At 39.4% G+C, this 21,131-nt stretch overlaps 1 protein-coding gene across 3 annotated transcripts in view; it reads right to left on the bottom strand.

Annotated features, from left to right (window-relative positions):
• LOC134345795 (protein FAM53A-like) overlaps positions 1–21,131 on the bottom strand; it is a 97,771-nt gene that overhangs the window by 18,474 nt on the left and 58,166 nt on the right. Inside the window, exon 5 of one of the 3 annotated variants that reach the window (XM_063047027.1) lies at positions 15,347–15,451. The exons of the other annotated variants lie outside the window; for them this stretch is intronic. Coding sequence (XP_062903097.1) covers positions 15,359–15,451 — 93 coding nt within the window. The 3' untranslated portion in view covers positions 15,347–15,358. The remainder of the gene's footprint in view (positions 1–15,346; positions 15,452–21,131) is intronic. 3 annotated transcript variants of the gene reach the window in all.

The raw sequence follows: 21,131 nt of genomic DNA, 5'->3' as shown, positions 1-21,131 counted from the left end.
CTACAGATGAATTGAAGATAAAAATTTATAGAGTAACTTTTGCAAATGGAAATACTCTTACCAAATATTCTGCAAAATACTTGGAATCACTTTGAGAGACTGTCACCTCATTTTTTTGAGAGAAATTATCAAAAAAATGGTACATTATCCACAAGGTTTGCTTGGCTTTGATTAGGACCATCTAATTGACCCACTGAATGTGTCTCGGAGGCCTCATGCCAGCTGCATCACTTGTTGGCTTCACCGTGTTTTAGCTGCTTGTTGTTAATTTCAAAAGAGCAGGATGTAGGTCAGTCTATGCTTTATATTTCATTCCCAGCCCTTCTTTACAGCCATCACTCTTAGTAACCAACTCAGTGTCTGGCCTCACACTCAATTAACCCAGCTGGGCTCATTCTGAGCGCTCCAGGGGTTAGAACAATGAACTGTGGGCTCTGTGAACCTGCCAGCAATGATACTGGAGTTCCATTGGCATTCACCTTTTAAAATGCAAAACACCAGAATTCCATAGCTAACATTGGATTGGTATTAATTCACCTTCATTGGGCTTTGAAATGCTATACTGTAACCTTCAAAAGGCTTGGTATAAATTTGGCTTTTAGAGAAGCCATTCTCTGTAAAAGGTCACAAAAATCAGCACTGAAATAGGAAGGCTCCTCATCCTAAACAAAAATTTCAATACGAAAAAGCTGTTTAAAGCTCCAATTTTTTCAAAGTTTCAACAGACTTCTTTCTAGTTTTGCTTAGCAAAGGTTTTGCTGAGCCAACATCAAGCTGAAGTTTGAAACCACAATGATGTGAAATGCAGGATCCTGAAACAAGAGCCACAGCACTGCAAAGCTAAGGTTTTGGTTAAAAGGACAGCTGTACAACCAAGGAGAATAAATATTAAAACATTTCACTACAGTTAATAGTTCTATATGGAAATTCACTCATGGATCAGTGCCAAGTCAAAACAAAATGAATGCAAAGCAACAATATACATCTGAATAGATGGATGATAACCTAACTCATAAACAACTTTTCACTGTCTCCATCTGTAATCCAAGTTTCATCTATATTGTAGAAAAACTTAAATACCACACCCATTTGCCATTGAAAGCAACTTTGCTTTCACTTTAATCTTAAAACTATGATGGAGTCCGAAAGAAGTCAGGTAAAGTGAAATTATTATGGAGCTCGCGCCAGATTATACTAGTTCTGTGATAAACAAGGGAGTAGGTTGGAGAGGTGGATCTGAAGCAAACTTCACAAGATTCTCTCCTGGACCGTGGGCCACCATACCCCTCCCATGCATGTACTTATCTAAATTCCTCTTATTAAACTTGCATTCACCATTTCCGCTCTCAGCATCCCGAGTGAAGAAATTCCCCATGTTCTCCTTTCATCTCTTAACCCAAGACCTCCAGATCCAATCTCACTCAACCTCAGTAGAAAAAGCCTGCTGATCTATACCACTCAATTTTATATACCTTATATCAAAATCCCAATTGCTCAGGTCCTTACATCCCAGCAGCATACTTGTAAATTTTCTTCCTTCCTTATTATCCACCATACCACTAATATCCATGCCGTCTGCAAATTTGGGTACTCTTGTGTGCATACATTGGTGTCCTTGGACACTAATGAAAAGCATTCAGGTGCAGCAAGCAGTGAAGAGTACATGGCATTTGTTGCAAGAGGAACACCGATGTCTTGCTGCAGTTGTACAGGGCCTTGATGAGACACCAATTAAGGTATTGCATGCAGGTTTAGGAGACTCATTCCTGAGATGGCAGAATTGACACAAGACAAAACATTTGCTTGGTTAGACCTATATTCTGTGGAGTAAAAAAAAGGGGCCTCAGAAATCAATGCAATTCTTAAAGGAAAATTATAATAGTAGCTAATAGAACTGCTGCCTCACAGTAAGTGACCCAGGCTCATTCACAACTTCTAGTGATATCCATGAGGAGTCTAAATGTTGTCCCTGCAGCTGCATGGGTTTACTCCAGATGCTGTTTTCTGCCACATCACAAACATGTTGTTAGGTTAATTGGACATTAATTGCCCCCAGGACAGCTGATGGGAAGGTGGGTAGAAAAAAAACAGGGATCACATAAATAATGTCAATAGGTTTACAACGGTTGGCATGGTTGAAGGGTCTGTTTCATGTATGATGAGAGAGACTGGATGCAGAGAGTCAACTTCTGATGACTAAAAGGAGTCTAGAACCAAGGAGCAAAAAGTAGCTAGCGACAAGGGGGTCAAACTACTCCAGTGCTTTGTCAATGCTTCTATGACTACACATTCAGTGGTGCATAGAAATATGGCAAAGAATATTTTGTTAATCTGTTTTAATAACAGACATTTTCTGTCACCCTGGTATTATCAATGTGAGTTGTAATTCCTTGGCATTTTTAGCTGAATCAGAGTTGTGAATTCACCTCTTTCCACAGTATTGAGCATGAAAGTTGATTGATGAGTGGTTATGACTGTTGAAAGTACTGATTTTTGAGGTTAACCAGGCCTTCTTCTCTCTTCTGGCTAAGTAGAGACCCCATGGTATTTTCTTTGAAATTCGGTGAGGATTTACCTTTACTGATAAAGATATTTAGTCACATTATTTGTGGGAACTTCCTACATTTTACAAGACTTCAAATTTATTTCCTTGGTGAAGTTCTTAGGAGTGCATAGAAAGAATGTCAAAGCTGTTATAGGGATAAAAGTTTCATGTTACACTTTAAACAATTAGACAAAGTATAATGACACAATCATGATCATGCATAGCTTCTCTCCTATACTGTTAACCCAAGTATTTCTCCAGAGGTCATTATCTCCGGTACCCCATCACTGTCATGCTGATTGTTATGGCTTAAACAATTGCTATCCCCAATGAAGCACATCACAACTGAATAAATGCAGATGTCATTTAATGTCCACAGACGACTTCAACTACTTCAAAAATAAAAGGTGTCATAGTGAGAGATGTCCTCCCATGACTGGCACCCCCACCACTGTACAAACCACTCTCCCCCACCAAAAGGATTGCTGAAACAAGCTGAGTGGGGCACTGCTTTGCCCCGAGTCAAATCTTTCAAAAAGAAATGTCAAAAGAATCAGGTTTCCTGGACTGCCATTCTAAAACGCACAAGCACTCTGGCCAATGGTGAGTATAGATGTTCTTATTGAAATAAAAATTCATTCAATTGAAAAAAAATCAAGATTAAAACCAAATATTTAAAAAATCTGTCCAAGAACATTAGTGCAGATTTGCAATTGAATGAACTGTACAATGTGTAGTGTCCCTAGTAACTGTTATCAAATAGTTAATAGGAAAGGAAGGAGGCTTTGCTGATAAATTAATTTAAGCATTTCTATGGTAAATTTGGGTCAAAGATACAAGGTCCTATAAGTTACTAGGCACATTCTATTGATAAGTGTAGAGTAATAAGCTTGGATTCACACAGTCTTTCATAAACATCCTGTAAACATTTGAAGGGAGCATTATCAAACTAAGTTTGATACTTGAGCCATTACATATTAGATTATCTAATATGGTGAAAGTAGTAAACTCTAAAGAACATCTAAGAGCAGTGGAAAGGTGAAGGAGTAATTGGAGGGGTGTTTAAGCCCTTGGTAGTTTGAAGGTATCAATGGCAATGTAGTTAAAATTGGGAATAATCACAGGGCAGAAATGAAAAACAGGAAGCAAGATGGAGGAATGTTGAACTGAAAAAACTATGGAACATACTAATCAAAGACACTGAAGAGCAAATTACTTTCGTCACTAAATCATGGGATGTGCAGAAACCTCACTGGTGGGATACAAACACAGAATTCATGAAGGAATTTGAAAACGAAGATAACAATGTCACTTTGGTTAAAAGGAAGGCAAAGCAAGTCTGAATTCAGGAATGTGCTGGGATGCAGTGTTGGAAAGAAATGGGACACTTACATGTGCAATGTAAATATGTGTAACCAAAATGAGTAACTTCTATCCAAATGCATTTTATATGGGACTATGTTTATGTTGCCTAACCACAAGTAAAATCATTGTTTTAAAAAAAGCCAATAGCCAACAGCCCAGACACCATGTATAAGCAGTTTGACTGAAGCTAGTGGAGTACTTGCTTGCTCTCATAAGTAAACCATCCATTGTGGTAGACCGGGCTGTTCATGGGTGTACTGATGAAGCGCTTATCTGCAAAAATGCAACTCCTACATCTCTTTCAATGTATCATGCTACAAATGTAGGAAAGTTAGAGGCAATGCAGTGGCATTATATTGTAGGAGCAAACCCTCAAGGAATGTTTTTATGCTTGCATGCGCAGAGAGAATATCTGATGCATTTTCAGATTCAATGAACATGCCTGCCTAGTTCTACAAAAGCAATTTTTTTTGCAAACCGTTGCAGAACAAATTGCATTACAGAAATTCTGGTGGAGAGAAAATAGTTCATATAAATTGTTTGACTACTAGGATATTAAGTGGTGTTCACAAAAAAATTACATTTTGCTTTATTGTATGCAGTTTGAGGTGATTTCTTATGCAACCTAAGTCTCTGACAAATTTCTAAGGTTGTACAATGGAGAACATTCTGAATGGTTGCGTTACCACCTGGTGAGGTGGTATCAATGCACAGGACTGAAAAAGGCTTCAGAGAGTTGTAGATTCAGCCAGCTCCATTACGGACACAAGCTTCCTCAAAGTAAATTTATTATCAAAGTACATGTATGTCTCTATATACAACCCCTGGGATTCATTTTTTGAGATTCAGTTTGCTGTGGGCATACTCAGCAAATCTATAGAATAGCAACTATTTAACAGGATCAATGAAAGATCAACCAGAGTGCAGAAGACAACAAACTGTGCAAATGTAAATATAAATAGCAATAATGAGAACATGAGATAAGATAAAGAATCATTAAAGTACAACCATTGATTGTGGGAAACATGTCAATGATGGGGCAAGTGAGCGTAGATATCTCCCTTTATTCAACAGCCTGACAGTTGATGTTTGCTCTTGAACCTGGTCCTGAGGCACTTGTACCCTTCTACCTCAGTGATAAAAGGTACAAGATTGGTGCTTTGAGAAGGCAGCATCCATCATTAAGGACCCTCACCATCCAGGACATACTTTCTTCTCATTACTATCAGAGAGGTGGTACAAGAGCTTTAAAACCCATATTCAAAGTTTTAGGAACAGCTCCTAGCCCTCTACCATATTCCTGAATAGTTCAAGAATCCATGAACACTATCTCATTATTGCTCTTTTTTTATTGTAACTGATCAGTAATTTGTTATTCCTGCATAGTACTGCTGCCACAAAAAACAAATTTCATGACTGCCAATGACAATAAACCCAAACCTGATAATTCTACTTGAAAATCTAACGACTTAACAGCAACTTTAACATAACTGCAACGTTTCAGGCCCTGAATTGAAATATAGTGGATTAGGGTTAATTGGTCCCATCGGTTAATCGGGACAGCTACTTATTTGGGACAATTCTTAAAGAACAAAAACTAATTGAGAAAATAGCCGGGATTCCCCTCGTCTTTTTTTTTTGACTTACTGGACCAATTTGAAAGCCATCTGCCTAACACCAGTCATTGTCAGCTGGCAGAGATAACTTGAGTGCTGAAATCTACAATTGCGTGCTTGATACACCTGCAAGATAAACTGTGAAAAGAATGGGCATTATGCAAGGCACAACGTCCCAAAAACGAAAGCATGAAAATAAGAATCCAAGCGTTGAAGAGATGTTAATGGTTTTCCATTGTAACTGGATGAGGTGTGTATGTCAGTGGACCAATGTTAAAAAAAAGTCAAAGGAGCTAGCTAAGAAGCTAGTCATGATTATTCTCTCCCCTACCAATTTCTTTGTCTCATATAAATTCAATAAATTTCTGGAGTATTCTGAAGATCCATGACCCTAAGAAATTATTACCCACAATTGTCTGAAATAGGTAGCACCTTGTATACCCAAGATGCCTGCAATGGACGATATACCCAGCTTGTCATTCTCCCTCAAAATCTTATCAATTTGTATTAAATCTTCCATTCTTTTAAATGCCAATGAGTATTGGCACAATATTCTATCATATGTTAATCTTTTCACATTAGACATCAACCTAATGAGCCTCTTCTGCATTTCCTCCCATGCAAGCATCTTAAAGGTGGTGACCAAAACTGTACACCTTATATCCCTTGTAATTAAGGTGTACAGTTCATTGGTTTACCAAAATACCTTCTTGTACCTGTATGCTAATTGTGTTTCATGTACTTCGACCCGCAGATCCTTGTAACCACAATATTTTGCCGTCTAACTTTTGAAATAATTTGATCTTTTTTCATTCTTCCTTCTAAAGTAGATAATTTCACATTTTCCCCACAATATACTCTTGCGAACTTCCTTCCCACTCATTATTTCACTTGCTCAGCTGTGTCCTCCATACAGTGTGCTAACCAACCTATCTTTATATCAACAGCAAGTTCTCTGCTCCTTCATTCAAGTCATTAATATAGGCTGTTTTATTGTAGTCAGGCAACTGCCAGACTAAAGGAGCACTACCAACTTATGGAATAGCCTATTTAACAAAACTAGCATGCCATAGCATACACCAAACAAAAATCTGTATTTGTAATACCAAGACACAATGCTCTTATACAAATTAATTGCTTCATATCTTCTAACATGGATGCTTTGCCTTCATTCACACAGATCTTCAGCCAACAACCAACTCAGGACTGGACATTCAAGCAGTTATTTACATGACCAAGTTATTTAACTTGGTTTAACAAGTGGCTTTAAACATGGTATTTCACCAATGCAACACTCCAGAAGCGAAGTGCAAGTCAAATCAGTGTTTAAAATACCACCAATGAGATGCAATGTACTTAACCATTAAAACTTTTTCTCTAACTACAGAATACTTTAGATGTTAAACTTGCCATTTTGTACTTTGATACACTGCTTGGAACAGACAATATTTATGGACTGGTAGCAGCTAGAATTATTCTGGCTGAGTCATTCTATACCACAAATGAAAATTATCAACAGATTGCAGAATTCTCCTCTTGAAAAGGCAGGAACACAAATAGTTTATCAGCAAGCAACTTGTTGTTTATGTTGAATTAAAGACCAAGTGCTGTTCACTAAAGCATCAGATCTCACTGGCGTGACCTATTCAGTCTTCCATAATGAATGCAGAATTTAGACAAAATGCAGAACCTTACTCTATCAGAGATCAAATCCACTAATCCACTGCCTTGCTGAAATAAACCAAACGATTTTGCCATTTGTCACTAAAGCAGAGCTTAGCAGAAAATCAGTGAACTTCACTGCAGGCCCTCAGCTTACAACATCTGCATTGACCAATGTGCCAATTTAAACCATTCCCATTTACATTAACAAGGTCCATATCCTTGCCTGTTCATGAGTCCATCTGCCACAAGAAAGCAGCATCCATCAAAAACCACCTTACAAGCCATGCACTCTTCTCGCTGTTGCCATCGGGGAAGAGTACAGGAACCTTAGGTTCCACACCACCAGGACAGCAACAGCCATTACCCTACAACCAGACTCTCAAATCAGTGTGGCTAACTTCAGTTACCTCAACACTGAACACAACCTATGGACTGACTTTCAAGGACACTGCAGCTCATGTTCTCAATATTATTTAATACATATCTAATTATTAATTGACTTTTATATTTGCAATTTGTTTTCTTTTGCAGTGTTTGCTCGCCAGTCTTTGTAGTTTTTGATTCTATTTCTTTGTTCTGGTGTGAATGCCTGCAAGAAAACATATCAGGGTAGGATATGGTGACACAAACATACTTTGAACTCTGAAATGTTTCTTAAACATTGCTACGGTATCTGCTTCTACCGCTTCTCCTGACATGTTCCAAGCACCTACCAATCTAAAACCTGTCTGCCTCGCAAATCTCCCTTAAATTCCCCCCCCCCACCTTGAATATATATGACCAGTATATATGATGAGCAAGCATTTAAAATTTAAATTCTGTAACCTGGATGAAGACTTGCATGAATGAAGACAAGAGTGTGCATGCTAGAAGATGTGAATGCAGAAGAGGAGGGAGTTTTCTTTCAGAAAAAGCACAGAGATGCCTTTCAGGAATTTGTTGCGAAAACTTTCCATGCATCACCACTCACCAACTGAGGAACACCCATAGCAGGTCTGATAATCTGAAGGGTGGCCAGAAAGGGATACAGAACAGCTGATTAAAGTGCTACATGTGCAAACCCACAGGCAGAAATAAAAACTCCTAAGAGCATGCTAGTGGGGTGTAGACGCAAATGAAAATCTTTGATCCTAACACTCTCCAAAGACAAACACGAGAAATTCCTCAGAAGCTGAAAGTCCAAAGCAACAAACAAAATTCTGGAGGAACTCAGATCAGGCAGCAACTACGGAAAGAAATACAGTTGATCTTTCAGGCAGAAACCCTTCTTCAGTTTTCAACAGCAAAACTTAAAGGGGACTGTGATGACCAACTCCACAAAAGACAAAACCTCCCACCTGGAATTCGATGAACAAGTTAACAAAGAAAGATCGATGAACTGTAGTTTGATTGTGTGCCCAGCTGATAGTGTGATAGGCAAACATGTTATTAGCATTGCTTACCTGTTCATCACTATACACCAACTAGCATTAATGAACCAGTATGAAAGCTGAAACACTAATGAGGCCTTGCCAACATTAATCTGATATTGATTGAATATTGCACTGTTCACATTGATTTAACAAATAGCAACACAACTGATGCCCGTCTACCACATAAAACAATGGTGCTTGCTCTTTAACTATAAAGAGAGTGTAGTCAGGGTTTAGATAACTTCACTAAAATTTCTTGGAGAGGACAGAAGGGTGAGGGAGAGAAAAGGCCAATAATAAAATCACTTGTTGATCCATATAAGGTAACAAGCTTTTTGAGAAATTCAAGTATGAGACTAACAGATGACTAACCATAAATGAATACGTTCAAGACAGACAGGAATAGAGGGTGTTTTTTTTTACTGCTCTCTAGTTATGAACGTGGTTTTTCTATGACCACAAACTGCAACTGTTTGATTATAACTTAATGAAATCTTGATGCAGAAGGTATTTACAACACCTAAACTTCACCAATATTTTTCAGAAATATCCAAAAAAAATGACACATCCTTCTTGCCTTTACGATACGTGAAAGGTTACTCAGAAATCACCAACCCTCAGACAGAACTTTTTCCTCATCGATCTCTTTGGGGAACAGACCTACCTGAACACAGCAAAAGCTGGTTTAGCAGCTGGGGACTGATCAATACACCTCCATAGTTCAAACCAACCAAATAATCTGTATGGTATACCTGCACCATCAGAAAGAAAGGTTTGTCACAGTTGTGCCGTACATGTGCATATGCAAAGATAAATAAGAAATGGATGGATTTGACTCTAAGCACACAGTGTTTTGAAAACTGGCACAGTAGGTTTTTTAAAAAATATTGTGCACTTAGTCACAGGAATAAAATTACATTTACACAGAGGAAGCTGGTTCAATAATATACTGAAACAATTGCCAGTCATTTCTTAAATAGCAAGGAAGGATATTATGTCGAAAAACCTGTAAGTGAACAGGCTGCATTAGAATTTCTCAATAAATATCCATTCTCCTTCAGAGTAACTGAAACTGTGATGCTTGCCAAATGAACAGGATCCACACAAAATGCTGGTGGAACGCAGCAGGCCAGGCAGCATCTATAGGTAGAAGTACAGTCAACGTTTCGGGTCGAGACCCTTTGTCAGGACTAACTGAAAGAAGAGATAGTAAGAGATTTGAAAGTGGGAAGGGGAGGGAGAGATCTGAAATGATAGGAAAAGACAGGAGGGGGAGGGATGGAGCTAAGAGCTGGAAAGTTGATTGGCAAAAGGGATACGAGGCTGGAAAAGGGAGAGGATCATAGGACGGGAGGCCGAGGGAGAAAGAAAGGGGGAGGGGAGCACCAGAGGAAGATGGAAAGCAGGCAAGGAGTTATTGTGAGAGGGACAGAGAGAAAAAAGGGGAAAAATAATAAATAAGGGATGGGGTAGGAAGGGCATTAATGGAAGTTAGAGAAATCAATGTTCATGCCATCAGGTTGGAAGCTACCCAGATGGAATACAAGATGTTGTTCCTCCAACCTGAGTGTGGCTTCATCTTGACAGTAGAGGAGGCCATGGAGAGACATATCAGAATGGGAATGGGATGTGGAATTAAAATGTGTGGCCACTGGGAGATCCTGCTTTCTCTGGTGGACAGAGTGTAGGTATTCAGTGAAACAGTCTCCCAGTCTGCGTCGGGTCTCACCAATAGGTTGCATTGGAAGCACCAGACGCAGTATGTCACACCAACCAACTCACAGGTGAAGTGTCACCTCACCTGGAAGGACTGTCTGGGGTATCATACACACTCAGGTTGGAGGAACAGCACCTTATATTCTGTCTGGGTAGCCTCCAACCTGATAGCATGAACATCGTCTTCTCCAAATTCTGTTAATGCCCCTCCTCCCCTTCTTACCCCATCCCTTATTTATTTTTCCCTTTTTCCACTCTGTCTCTCTCACAATAACTCCTTGCCTGCTCTCTATCTTCCTCTGGTGCTCCCCTCCCCCTTTCTTTCTCCCTCGGCCTCCCATCCCATGATCCTCTCCCTTTTCCAGCCTCGTATCCCTTTTGCCAATCAACTTTCCAGCTCTTAGCTCCATCCCTCCCCCTCCTGTCTTCTCCTATCATTTCAGATCTCCCCCTCCCATTTTCAAATCTCTTACTATCTCTTCTTTCAGTTAGCCCCGATGAAGGGTCTCGGCCCAAAACGTCGACTGTACTTCTTCCTATAGATGCTGCCTGGCCTGCTGCGTTCCACCAGCATTTTGTGTGTGTTGCTTGAATTTCCAGCATCTGCAGATTTCCTCCTGTTTGCAAATGAATGGGATAACTACTTTGCACTCATAATTCTCAATTCCTCAAAATGGTAATTTTCATTTGTATTTTTACTTAACTTAGAACTTCACTATTTTAAAAAGTAGCATTTAGCAGAGGGTACTTTTTCAATTTATTTAAACATGTTATATTATTTTAAATTACCTACAAGTTGCTGCTATTAGAACATGAGGCATTGAATTTAAAGTTTCAATAACTATGAGTTTTAGGTTTTTTTTTAAAAATTAATCAGTGCTAAACCATACACATTAACATACAGGTTTCCCCCGCTATCTGAAGGTAGAGCGTTCCTATGAAACAGTTTGTAAGCTGAGATGTCGTAAAGTGAATAAGCAATTACCATTTATTAATATGGGAAAAATTTTTGAGCGTTCCCAGACCCAAAAAATAATCTACAAAATCATGCCAAATAACACACAAAACCTAACAGTAACATATAGTAAAGCAGGAATGATATAATAAATACACAGCCTATATAAAGTAGAAATACTTCTCTGCAGCACTGTCCAGCGCAGCGAAAATCTCACGGAAGTGCTCTCGGCAGAAACACTCTCTCCAGTAACCTTTAAGCTACGAAGCTGCCAAATCATACCAAATAACACATAAAAATACACAGCCTATATAAAGTAGAAATAATGTATGTACAGTGTAGTTTCACTTACCAGAATCGGGAAGACACTTGCTTATACGAATAACCATCTGACGCAATCGGCAATCACCTCGGATCAGGGCCGACATTTGCGTGCTGGGCAGCACCTAATTAATTAGCTTGTTTATTTCGGCTTTTTTCTTAAAGATGTGCTGTGTGCGTTCTGACTACTGCTACACCACTGCATTCTTCAAGGCCCGGAGGTTGGGGACCACTGCTTAAACTCTGAAGCTGCCCCCGCCTCAGAAACCGATCAAACCACCCATGACTACCTTTAAATTCCACTTTCGCAACATTTTCATCACTATCGTCCAGTGCTTTCTGTTTCAGCTTATTAAAAAGACTGACTGATTTCTCCTTTAAGTATAAGAAAACTTAACGGAACACCACGATTTGTACACCCATCAATCCACTCAAGCAATAGACTTTCCATTTTATCCATTATTGGATGCCGTTTAAGAGAGACCACTTTGCTATGAGCAGAACCAACAGTAACATCGGGAGCTTTCAAAGTTCTTTCTCTCTGCGTATAAATAGTGTGAATGGTGGACGCGGGCAAGTTCAATGTGCGGACAATGTCCTTACTTCATTCACGATTGAAACGCTTAATTATGTCTAGTTTTACGCTATGTGTAACACCCTTATGAGCTCTTTTAGGCTTTTCCGATACCTTAGAACTCATCTTGCTAACGGATGCACAAAATAAATCGAGATAAAGCACGTGTTTAAGCAATGCCGGCTAGAAATGCAGTTCCAGGGGAGGAGCTTAGTTGTTTGGGCACGCGCTGCCTTTTTTCATAACAGCGAGGTGTTGTAAAGTGAGCGTTCGGAAAACGGAGGCCACCTGTACTTTTACTTCAGAAAGTAAATTGAGTATTAAAGGCCCAGCACATAGTCCAATCTAAAAATAACAATGCTGTTTTTTTTAGCCAACTCAAAAAAAGCCAAGTAACATGGGTAAATATATCTTCACACATCAAATTGCTTCCCAGTTACCATGACAAGTATTCTAAGGAGATACTTTTAATCTTCCAAACAATGTTAGGAATACAGTGCCCACTTTTGGCCCAGGTCCCATCTTAGTGGGCAGAGAAGATCCAAGAAAAGCTACTCTTAGCTTAAATAACTTAAGCTTTTCAAGAATGGACCTTTTTAGGAATTCTCATTTCTGCTGAGTAGCAAGTCCCTGAAATACACTGCAGCTGGTGCAGTGGATGCTGACTGACTTAATATAATGCTGAGATAGGTGGGGCAGTTATAAGTACATATGAATCTGATATGAAACCATGAAATTTAATGAACTATTTTTGAATCTCGCCAAGGCTAAGGGGTACATTAATTGATCTGGATCCACATTGCCTCATGCAGGTTAAGTCGTTTCACAGGAACTGGATGGAGGCATGTGTGAAAGAGATAGTGTGGTGGTCGAACAAATAAAGTGAAGATATGGGGATTGGGCAGGAAAGTGAATTTGTTATTAAATAAGCCAGTTTACTGAAAGCTAATCCAGAGCACTTACTACTACTGTTACAACTTGACTATTCCCATTCTACAAGATACCACTCATATGAAGTTTCAAGACAGAATATCTAAAACTTATATCCCAATATAATCAAATTCATGTCTACAATTTAGGTCTAGCTGCATTAGTTTGAATACACTTTCTACATCTGATTGCTGAAGCAAACTCACGGCCACTTACTCCAGCAGCAGGCTGCTGCAATAACATGTGCAGTGTCAATCTGAATGAGATTCAGGCTGTGAGATGTGGCCGACTGCCAAACATTACATGAAAGACAACTCATCCATCTATCTCATATGGTTTTGTTCCTAGTATGCAGCCATATGTGGATCATATTGGGTTAATTTCTGATCAGTACAAAGATTCATCTGAGGCCCTTTATCACAGCCTTAACATTTTAAGCGTATTTTCCACTGCTCAAAAATTACTAATTTTAGCAGTATCCTGTAACTGCCCTTGGCTACTCTTACTAAACAGCATAAACGATAGATCAGCTGGAAAATACTTCAGTCTATGGCTTAATGCATAGACTTCAGTTTAAAAAGCAATTAAGCACTTATTTTTTTTAAGCAAATTAGTGGAAGCAACATCTTGCAAGGCTGTGACGTGGTGCATAATAAATTACTAACATCATGTATGCCATCTAGGGGCTCAAGAGGAATTTGGCAAAAGTGTGAAGTTTCACATCTACAAATTTTGGCTGAAAGAAAGTAACCGGTACATACATGTCATTTCACATCTTCATTTACACAATTAAAGGTGACAGCAACACAAGGCATATAGGACATGGTAAAACTGTTTCACTAACTTCAGTTGAAAAACAAGCATATTTGAAAGTTTGAGTGCTTTCAAAGCTACAGATATTTCAAATTAAGAAAATTCTCAGTTGTATTATGACACACTGATTGGAACTAGATGATACCTAAACATTAATTGTGCCATTTTGTTACAAACAGTAAACAAAAATAATCCAATATAGCAGAGTGCAGAGATTTACTAGGATGTTGCCGGGTCTTCAGGAGTTGAGTTACAGGGAAAGATTGAACAAGTTAGGACTTTATTCTTTGGAGCGTAGAAGAATGAGGGGAAATTTGATAGAGGTTTACAAAATTAGGAGGGGTATAGACAGAGTAAATGTGAATAGGCTCTTTCCACTTAGATTAGGAGAGATATATACAAGAGGACATGGCTTTAGGGTGAAAGGGGAAAGGTTTAGGGGGAACATTAGGGGGAACTTCTTCACAAGTGGTGGGAGTGTGGAACAAGTTGCCATCTGACGTGGTAAATGCATGCTCACTCAAGTTTTAAGAATAAATTGGATAGGTACATGGATGGGAGAGGTCTGGAGGGTTATGGACTGGATGCAGGTCAATGGGACTAGGGGAGTAATGTTTCGGCACAGACTAGAAGGGCCAAATGGCCTGTTTTCTGTGTGGTGTTCTATGGTTCTATATCAATACATGTACAAGAACGTAACATGAAAAAGCTCAAGATTTTCACAAGCATGCCAAAATCTGCAGATGCTGGAAATCCAAAGCAACACACACAAAAAGCTGAAGAAATTCAACAGGTCAGGACTCTCTATAGAAAAGAGTGAACAGTCAATGTTTGGGGCAGAGACCCTTCATCAAGACCAAGATTTTGCTCCCTTCATTTCCACATGGATAGATCAATGGAAAACCCAAGCATGAGAGATAGAGGGAACTGGGTTTTCACAGGAAGCAGGTAGGGAAATTAAAACAATGGGCCAAAGAGCAAAAAAATACAATAATGATGCAAGTTTGTATTCTTATTTAAAATTCAGGAATTCTACAGTATTTGCCCAAATACACTTCCAGCTGTGCCATATACAGAGCAATTCTGTATTCATTATCTGAAACTCTGGCCTGCACATTCTGTATCTATGGAGACAGCAGTAAATATCTGATGCAGGCAGCTGTTTATAGACCTGAAGTGGATTGTTACTTGTGAAACTGCATTAAGTATTGAGAGTACTTTATAAAAAGGCTGGGCATAACTACTTCCAACAACAGCCTTTCTTATTTCCTTCAAAATCTGAATCAAAATTTGCCACAGTCTGTATGGTTTTTCTAGAAACTTTTCTGACCATTTTATACTGCCTTTTTTAAACTGGTCTTGACAATCTTTGCTGAACACCATTCCAAAGACTAACACCACATACAGATTTTAAGTTCATCTTTAGTCACTTACATTTCCATGTTTTTAATGTAGAAACATTATCCCAAGAGCCTCTCTGATCATTCTGGCATTGCTTTCTCTACAAGTAGATGTCTTTGCAAATGGTAGAGCTGATACCTTTTGGATTTAATGCAAAATGGAGTTAAAAATTACGAATTGAAACTAGTTTTCTCCAACTCTCAAGTGCACAAGTTTGCTGAAAGTGGTGTCACAGGTAGGGTGGTAAAGGCAGCACCTAGCACACTTCATTCAGGGCTTTGAGAATTAGAGTTGCAGATTCTGCTGCAGTTTTACAAGTTGTTGTTCAGGCCACATTTGGAGTTGTGGGTATAGCTTTAGTCACCCGTGGTTAAACTGGAAAGAGTGAAGATTAATGAGGATGTTGCCAAGACTGTAGGGAGAGGTTGGCCAGTCTAGGTCTATTCCTCGGAATGTAGGAGAATAATGGATGATATTAAAGAAATCTTTAAAATTATAAGGTGAATGGCAACATATGATGATGGAGGAACTCAACAAGTCAGGCAGCATCTATGGAGGGGTATAAACAGCTGACGTTTCAGGCTGAGACCCTTCATCTGGACAGGAAAGGAAGGAAGCAGAAGCCAGATTAAGGTGGGCAGGTGGGAGGGAAGGAAGGAAGGGAGTACAAGCTGGCAGGTGATAGCTGAGACCAGGTGGAAGGGAAAGTGGGTGGGTGTTTCCAAGATTTCCAACATCTGCAGAATCTCTTGTGATTAAGGTAACAGTCTTTTCCCCAGGGTAGAGTTGCCCAAAATTAAGGATCACACATCAAAGTTGCTGGTGAACACAGCAGGCCAGGCAGCATCTCTAGGAAGAGGTACAGTCGACGTTTCGGGCCAAGACCCTTCGCCTCCTACCCAAGATCCACAAACCTGCCTGTCCTGGCAGACCTATTGTCTCAGCTTGCTCCTGCCCCATCGAACTCGTTTATGCATACCTCGACACGGTTTTATCCCCCCTTGTTCAATCCCTTCCTACCTATGTTCGTGACACTTCTCACGCTCTGAAACTTTTCGATGATTTTAAGTTCCCTGGCCCCCACCGCTTTACTTTCACGGTGGATGTCCAGTCCCTATATATTTACATCCCCCATCAGGAAGGTCTCAAAGCTCTCCGCTTCTTTTTTGATTCCAGACCTAATCAGTTCCCCTCTACCACCACTCTACTAAGCGAAGGGTCTCGAACCGAAACGGCGACTGTACCTCCTCCTAGAGATGCTGCCTGGCCTGCTGCGTTCACCAGCAACTTTGATGTGTGTTGCTTGAATTTCCAGCATCTGCAGAATTCCTCGTTTGCAAAATTAAGGATGACAGGGGAAAAGTTTTAAAAGGGACCTGATATGAAACGTTTTCCACATTTTCCCCAAATACTCATAATACCTATGAAAAAGTATCTCTCCAATAACTTCCCTACCATATTATTACTGGTCTTTATTTTCCAGGATAACCCCCTTTCTCCAACTTGAACAGGGTCATCTACATATGCACCAAGAATCAAATTGAAAGAAAATGTTCATTTTTTTAATTTGAATGTCATGAGAGCAAATTTTACTCCACATCTCAAAATTTTGAGCAACAATTTGTGGAAGGATGCATTTCTGTAACCGGAAATGCTAGGATTGCCTGAGGGTGAAAATACAAGAACTACAATATGTGTTGTTAGGACTCAAAACCCATTTTTTTAAACACTTATGCGGAAGTGTAAGGGTAACAAGAGGAAGTGAAGCATCATAACTTCCCTTTGGGGCGGGGGGGTGCAACGAAGAAAATGCATTATTGCAAAATATCCATAATACAGGTGGAAAGCCACAAAAAACACATCTGGAACTGTTTTTGCAATTTGAATTGGCATTTGGTAACAGCAAGCTAAACAGAACCATCAGCAACTGAGGCATTGAGATAACTGAAGACTCTTAAAAAATAAAACAGTATACCAGCTTTACAAATACATCAATTCATAGTGCAGATATGCATGCAAAGAAAACAATGCTGCACTTACTAAGTATGCACTAAAAGTCCAGTTCTACTAGCTAAAAGACCCTTAATATATTTTCATCTACTTCCTGGCGTAATTATAACCCTACGAGGTTGCTGCATTTTTTGGAAAGGTACAATTTTTTAAAGAAATATTTTCAAAATCACATTCCACATCATATAATCCTTTTGGAGATAAAGTACTTCAAAGCATTGCCCACCAAAGAGCTCTAGATTTTCACAGCTTATTTGAATGGATAACCACTGTACAAATCAGACCCTTTAACATGTAGTTGAGCTATGGTGTAAACCAAGCAGATCTGATCAAAGGAGAAGAGATAAATGGTATTACAGGAAATTGTTTTAATGCTAACATGCCACAAAACTAAGGAATAAAAACAGCCAAGTGCAAGTGAAATAATGCAAGCGAATAAAATTGAACATAATCTGGTGCAATTTAGGATACAATAGACAACAGGTGCAGGAGTAGGCCATTTGGCCCTTCGAGACAGCACCACCATTCACTGTGATCATGGCTGATCATCCACAATCAATATCCAGTTCCTGCCTTATCCCCATAACCTTTGATTCCACTAACTTTAAGAGCTCTGTCCATCTCTTTTTTGAAAGCATCCAGAGACTTGGCCTCCACAGCCTTCTGGGGCAGAGCATTCCATATATCCACCACTCTCTAGGTGAAAGAGTTTTTCCTCAACTCTGTTCTAAATGGCCTACCCCTAATTCTTAAACTGTGGCCTCTGGTTCTGGACTCACCTATCAGCGGGAACATGCTTCCTGCCTCCAGCGTGTCCAATCTCTTAATAATCTTATATGTTTCAATAAAATCCCCTCTCAGCCTTCTAAATTCCAGAGTATACACGCCCAGTCGCTCCAATCTTTCGACATATGACAGTCCCGCCATCCCGGGAATTAACCTTGTGAACCTACGCTGCACTCCCTCAATAGCAAGAATGTCCTTCCTCAAATTTGGAGACCAAAACTGCACACAGTACTCCAGGTGTGGTCTCACCAGAGCCCTGTACAGCTGCAGAAGGACCTCTTTGCTCTTAGACTCAATTCCCCTTGTTATGAAGATACAGAACGGAGAATAAAGACAGCTTGGAAGATCAAGGTTCAAGACAAACAGCCAATCAGGAGAACACAGATTAGGCAAGTCTGCATTTGATCCATCTTCCTTTACCTCTCGCTAGCTGCTGTCAGAGAAAAGTGAGAGTCTCAAGATTCACATTACAAAGATTGATTAGCAAAGCTTGCGGCTGTGGACTTATTTTGAGGGACTCTGAGGCTCACGTTGCATGTGTTTATGGATTCTGGTTACTCTTTTTTTGCTGTTTTTGAGCGGTTTTATAGGGGCGATCGGTGAGGACTACAGCGCTTTGGCAAAGGCCGGCTCTGCGGCCTGCAGTCGGCTAGGGACGTGTCGCTGAACGGAACTAAACTGAATACTCCTGGACCTCTAGTTTGATGTTTGTTATTTGCTCACTTTTTGCTGTCTGTACAATTTGTTCTTTTTTCATGCACTGAGTTCTTGATATTTTCTTTGAACAGGTTTCATGGTGTTTCTTTGTTTTGTGGCTGCTTGTGGGTTGTACACATATTTTGACAATAAATGTACTTCAAATCTTTGAAAGCAACAAATTCATAACACTTAGCATATTGGTCTAAACCATCGCAGCCAACACTTAATCGACAGGAAAATCAAATTGCACTGAATAATGGTATAACCACAATCTTTAAAGGTGTGACGTTTATGCACCAATTTTTCATTCAGTTGCTACACCATTGACACAAGAGCAATTTGCAGTTCTAGAGTTCTTCAACCTCAACAGATGAAACTCAGTTTGCAGAAACCAAACATTATTTTAGCCTGCTTTGGGTTTGATCCAAGCCAACTGAATGTGTCACAAGCCATTGGTTAGTACAAATGTCACCAGAGACTTCTCACAAAGTAATTCTATAATTAACTAAATTATCAGCACCCACTTCTAGCTTTCATTTACTTTGTTTTTGCTTGAGGAACACACAACATAGAAAGCTATCATTCTGCCCATCCTCAAACAAAGTTAACATTTTTACATTCTCCAATTTTCTCTCAGTACCTTTGCAATTTCTTTTTCCTACTTCCACTTCCTTCCCTTTCTTCTGGTTAAATTATTTTGCCTAGAAACCAGTTTTCATTGTATTTTGTACTACAGAAAAGTTCCCGAGCTTTCGGGATTTTAAGTGGCAAAACCTTAGATTCTTCATTTTATTACCCTCCACTGCTTGCCTGAGGCAAAGTATAAAATGGATTATTGTACAGACTGAAAATTTGATCTGGCATATTTTAGATTTGTAGAACAGAATCGCTCTGATAAATTCTAAGATCTAATAAAGTTCCAAAATTACGAGCTGTACTAAGATGTGCCTAATTAACCTACCAGTACAATTTTTGCAACTGAGTGACAGCTTTTGCAATTTAGTGAAGCTTTGGGTTAACCAGCTGTTCTTAGGAATAGAACTCTCACATAACCAATGGAGTAACCTATACGTTGGGGGAGAGAGGACAGAGGTGATCAGAAGCAACATTGGTGGTCTAGCCACAGGCAGGCTCCAAGAGTGCCAGGCTAGTGTTTCAACCCGCAATTTAATGTACAGCATTGTAGTCTATGGAATAGGTAGTTTAAGTCATGGATACAGGTTACTAAGGCAGTGTAAGGTGGTTTTCAGAACTGATATTTCTCAAGCTAGCATTAATGTATTTGCTCAGATATTAGGAATTTATCAAACAGCACTCTAATCAATTGGTAAACAGCACACTGAGCCTCAAAAGGGATCCAACATTTGAAGACGTCAGCTCAAAGGAAACCCTACCACTTGAAGCAGGCACAACAGCTTTAAGATGCCCAATGTGCTTTCAGTTACAAAATTCAGCCGGAGGCCTGGGAGCTACAATTAGACACGATTTCGTTTGCAGTAAGGCTGCAGAAATATTAACCCAAATTCCTGTGTTCCTGTTCCTCTACCTACAGTGATCACTGCTGGAAGACTTACACCAATGAACAGAGTTAGATTCACCAACGGTTTTAATGCCTTTGTATAGATGAAACATCTACATCCGTGGCTAGATTCCAAAATAATAAATGTCACCTGGCTTACACGTTTCCAGCAAATACAATGCACTACAGGAAGAGGAAAGATGATTCTTCATAAGCAATGTTTTACAAGTCTTAAAGAAAATGATTAATTTTTAACACCTGTAATATGACCAGAGTTGCACTCAAACTTCCCACAAAGTAATTATATATCAGATTAAAGAAGATGTCTGCCCCAAAGTCAAGAGAACATCCTGTTTTCAAAATACGTGGATTTCAAAACAATTTATACATTCACACTATATTCAGTAGATTGCAGGGTTTCCCATCTTGCTGCAGTTCAAGGGCCATGTGACTAGGGAAATGCACATTTTGATGAGGAAGGTAATTATAACAGAATTAGTTACACAGGAACTGAGGAGAACAGAGTGGGCAGGGAGTGGAATGGCACATAAATCTACATCTGCCATGCAGGAGTCTTTTAAACTAAAAATTTAAAGACCAGCTGGTTGGACTTCAGTACTTGCATGATCCTGTGAGGGTGAAAGATAAGGACAGCGAGAGATATTGTAAGTTTAGTCAAAAAGAAAAATGAAGGTCCTTATAAAGTATAAAAGAGCATGAAAGAACTTAAACGTGAACTTAGAGTGATTAAATCTACGACAAGGCATTTTATACACATATTAAAAAGGGTAGCTGGGGAAGGGT

This window comes from Mobula hypostoma, chromosome 4, assembly GCF_963921235.1.
Source record: "Mobula hypostoma chromosome 4, sMobHyp1.1, whole genome shotgun sequence".
In the NCBI taxonomy this organism is placed as follows: domain Eukaryota; kingdom Metazoa; phylum Chordata; class Chondrichthyes; order Myliobatiformes; family Myliobatidae; genus Mobula; species Mobula hypostoma.
This window is presented reverse-complemented; position numbering and strand designations above follow the sequence as displayed.